The sequence below is a fragment of the Oculina patagonica genome, unplaced genomic scaffold (genome assembly GCF_052425735.1).
Source record: "Oculina patagonica isolate OP01 unplaced genomic scaffold, crgOcupat unplaced280, whole genome shotgun sequence".
NCBI classification, from domain to species: Eukaryota; Metazoa; Cnidaria; class Anthozoa; order Scleractinia; family Oculinidae; genus Oculina; species Oculina patagonica.
In genome coordinates, this window is record NW_027558124.1 from 5,008 (window position 1) to 9,399 (window position 4,392).

The following is a 4,392-nucleotide window of genomic DNA, read 5'->3' on the forward strand; positions in this document are numbered from 1 at the left end:
AATAGTTTCTATATTATTGAGAACCCATGCAACAATAACGTGGTTCTAAACCAAGATTTCAAAAACTTGCTTGTCCACAAGTTCAGCAAGTTCGAAAACAGAGTAGATTTTTACCAAAATGATAATAATTAAGAAAGCATATACGACAGAGAACTGATTATCAAGCCGCATTCTTGTTTTTTACTACTAATTTTTGCACTCTCTTTTTCGACTCATTGTGATGACTAAAACAATAAGTATTCTTAGGAACACGCGCGTGACCAACTTCCGACTTTTTCAATGTTTTACGTTCTATCTAAAAAATGGTATCCTGACTTTGAAATATTCTTATAGTCCATGGCCGGAATCAACTCTCTCGCATATGCTCTCCTAAAAGAATCCAAACTGATCAAAAAGGGTTCATAATAAACATGCGTTCTTTTTTCAGGGACCATTACATTTAAGAGTTCATTTGCTTTTGCGGGCAGCTCCTCAATATAATTTTCCCAAATTATTTATTAAAAAATGACAATTAAATAAATAAAACCAACTGTTGTATTACTGCATCACTCATTCTTAAACATATCACTTAGCAGTCTTTCTATAGGAACAGTTCCTATTGTCTTCTTGAAGAAAAGCTCCTCAAGTTCCTTGGCGCTGATTCGTCTCAAGGCCGGTAGAAGGAGGAGAAGACGGCCAAACCGAGCCAGTTGAGCAGGGCACTGGGCACGAACATATTCACCAAGCATGAGCTGAGCCTGGTCCTGAGTGGACTCGACTTGCTCCGGGTCCTTGAGCCCGCACGCAGCTGAAAAATCAAGCAAATAACGATTGGAACTAGGTTAGAAGAACACTGTCAATGTTCTTAGTCTGGATTAGAGCAGTTTTTATTTGAGTGTCAAAAGTAATACGCGTTTGCATTGGTTTTACATTACTACGCTTAGTGATTGGTTAAAAAAGGCTTACAACTTTCTTAGCCAATCAGGAGTAAAACCAAAGCCAACCGTGACTCGCTTGGTTCACTGGATTGTCAGTGTCCTTTGCGATTGGCCAGAGTGATTAATGTACCTTGGTTTTGGTTTTACGACACTCAATCGAGAACAATGTTGTCAATATGTTAGTCTGTTTTGGTAACAGTACTGTAATGTCTATCCTGTAGGCTCATTGTTCGTGTATCAAAGTCAGTTAGTGAAATGAATTCATTTTCTTTTTAAAAAAAATAACAGGAAAAACTAACATGTTACTTACTCGGCTTGAACAGCACAATAGCCTTCAGACATGCGTACTCCGTGGAGTCAACATTAGCAGCTTTAAACTTGTTGACCGTTTCCTGGATCAGGCGCACTGTTGCCATGACATCAACAATTGTCTCGGGTGGCGTGGTGTCCACGTGCATTCCCGCCGCCGACAAAATTGGCGCGATTTCCAAAGGCATGGACCACTGACTCGCACCCAGTAGAAACAGTTCCCGCCAGCCCTCCTCGAGCAGAATAACCTGGTAAAAAAAAGTTTCGAGTAATCATTAGGAATATATTTTGATAAGTGTCGTTACATTTGTCTATAAGCTTTAACACTTGGCGCAAAGGCGTGTTTTATTCGCCATCTTGGGACGATTTGTCAGCCCCCTTTAATGATTCGTCTCGATCAGTAATTTTCAACATTTCGTCGGAATGCAGTATTTGTTTATCTGTTCCACCCTACAGCACCGTCCAGTAAATGCATTTGAGCTTTCAAGCCGAAAATAATTTGCAAAACCTCGAAAAATTTGCAAACGAATCATTGAGCGCTTAACTTCGGTGTCCGCAGCATAAATGGCTGGGAATATTGCTACTCCCCCCTGGATGGGATGCTAGTTCATCGCAGGTTACTCCCCAACATTCTGTCTGTTTTATCTAACAGTTCACCGGTATCCAGTTATACACCTGGGTGGAGGGTGGCTTTGAGCGAGGAAAGAATCTTGTCCCTCGACCAGCGCTAGAACCTTGCCTAGTTCCTGTACGGCTTTTTCCCCAGGCCTTCACGGTATTACTGACGTCACTACTCGTTTCGGTGAGGTATCCGGGACGAACTTTTTCGCTCGGACCACGTGACCCGAAACGAGTTGACCGCGACGAAAATAGAGGCCTAGGAACTAGGCAACGCTAGAACCTAGACCGCTCGATCTGAAACCAAAGAGGGTGGCCCATACTTAATAACTTGTAAACATCCTAAAACAAACTCTCACCTGATCCCTGAAAGGCAAACTCATAAACGAAGGAATATTCCTGGCCCACTTGACAGACATGAACAGCAGCTTGGCTGCTGCCTCACACACAGCCTCGGGATTGGAATAATACATGGACACTGATATATCAGACTGGAATGTGATTGGCTTAAATTCCAAGCCCAGGTCAAAATCATTGGCCGGCATTTGACACGCGTCCATGCAGGTCTCCGCTGCTAATAACGTGTTGATGAAGCCGCTTGTGTTGTGCTGCACATGCGCACCAGTGGTGGCGATCTCCATTCTGTCTTGAGCCTCTTTCAGCATCTTTTGCTTCCGTAGAGTAGAGCTTCTGGGCCCGCGTTCGTGCTGGACGGCTGCAGAAATGTTATGGACATGTTTAATGCACCCCTCAAATCCCGGAGTTTAGTTGTTAACTAAGCACGTATTGTCGCAAATTATTCCCATTAGGTTTTTCAACCCCTAAGTTTGCTTTTCACTGTAGCTTGTCATAGTTAGCCTGCGTTGCAGACGAACAAAACCCCGGTATAGACCGTCTACCAGGCTTTTGTTCGTTTACAACGCATGCATTTTTTATTCTTGTTACGTTTTACATTCCTTTTCACCGCCTCTGTTTATTAGGTTGTAATTTTGTTTTAAATTTTTCTTCACTGTTTATGTTGTAGCTCAATGATATTTAGCTTACGTCAGTACATTTACTGTAACATTTCAGTTTTTCGTTTATATCTTTGTATTACACTGATGTAATAAACTCGATCGCTGGCGACTCCCTCCGCAATTTATTATGTTGTTTGCGTCTTTACTTTGTAACAGAAATGTTTTGTTATTCGGCTGAGCAAAGTAAAAGAGAATAGAATAATGTTTTGAGCTCTCAAACTTAGCATTGAATTTACTTTTCTCAGATTATTAAATAAATCAATCAGTTTCAGTTTGCACTTAACAAGTGCAAAACTTATGAACTTCCAGATAACGGTTGTTTAGTTTTTTCCAGATACTGTTATTAATCGGGCGTGGCCGATTTATAGTTTACCCTTTGGTCGTCCTAGAGCGTAGTCTCCTGGCGCGGCCAAAAAGACGGGGATAGGTTGGGGTTGCTACAAAACCGCTACGGGTGACGCATACCGCAATGGTTTTCATTTTAGTTTTGACAGGAAATCGTTGCAGGCACACTTGGTCGACTTTTGGGTTAATGTGTAATCAGGTTGTGTTTTTTTGCTTCGGCGGAAGGACAGAGAAAAAAGCTTACGGGGCAAAGTACAGTATGGGGCCCAGTTCTCGGCCACTTTTGACGTAAACTTGTATTTCTTACCTCAGAAGAACCGCAGGAACTTGAAATTTCTCCCAGAGCTAGCTACATTATTCAGCTTTTTGGTGTAAAGCTATCGACCGGTCAAAAATTAATTTGCCCGAGCAATAATAAAAATAAAAGCTCCATTTGTGGGCCCAGTTCTCGGCCACCTTGGCCCAGTTCTCGGCCACTAAAAAGCTTGTGCGTAATTATCTGTAAAAAAATGCTCAATTAATTTTCACAGTCATAAAATCACTCTGTAAACCTATTTATACTATATCGATCCCAAATTATTTTTATGATGCTTTGTTTTACTTTAGAAAAGAAGGATTTTAACGCGCCTAGTTGCCTATGTGCAGGTTCTGGCAAAACCGCATTGTGTGACCCGTGCATTTAGATGGTTTATTTTGCAGTGAAAAGGTCTTGAAAGATTTAGGTGTTGTAGAAATAATAGACAAGACAAGAGTCAGCTCAAAACTTAGAGATAAGATTGAACTTTATTTTTAAAACATTTATTTCTTTCATTCTGGCAGCAGCAGATGAAATTATATTAAAAACCAAGCGCTAAGCTGTGATAGCGAGCAGGGTGGCCGAGAACTGGCAAATACGCAAACGTCGCAAGAAAAAATTTCGAAGTAAATTAAGACCAAAAAATACAACGGTTCAACGAAAAGTTAACTAAAGCAGAAAGCTGAATTATTCTACGTTTCACATGCCAAAAATTAGCTCGTATGGTGGGGGCTTTTGGATAAAATACGAATTTAACTACATCCATGAATTTGGAGCCGTAAACAAACAACTTTTTCGGGAATGCAAATTCACCTACCTCCGCGTAAACTCGACGTGTGAGCTTTCTATATCGAATTGAACGATCAAACTCAAGATACTTAAAGCACATGAA

At 41.0% G+C, this 4,392-nt stretch overlaps 1 protein-coding gene across 1 annotated transcript; it reads right to left on the reverse strand.

Annotated features, from left to right (window-relative positions):
* Positions 1–545: 545 nt before the first annotated feature.
* LOC144640372 (photoreceptor-specific nuclear receptor-like) lies at positions 546–2,559 on the reverse strand (the record flags this gene model as incomplete). Its single annotated transcript, XM_078499541.1, has 3 exons — positions 546–787; positions 1,228–1,474; positions 2,204–2,559. Coding segments are annotated over 3 exons (845 nt in total), but the record flags the coding sequence as incomplete, so codon positions are not given.
* Between the last annotated feature and the right edge of the window lie 1,833 nt (positions 2,560–4,392).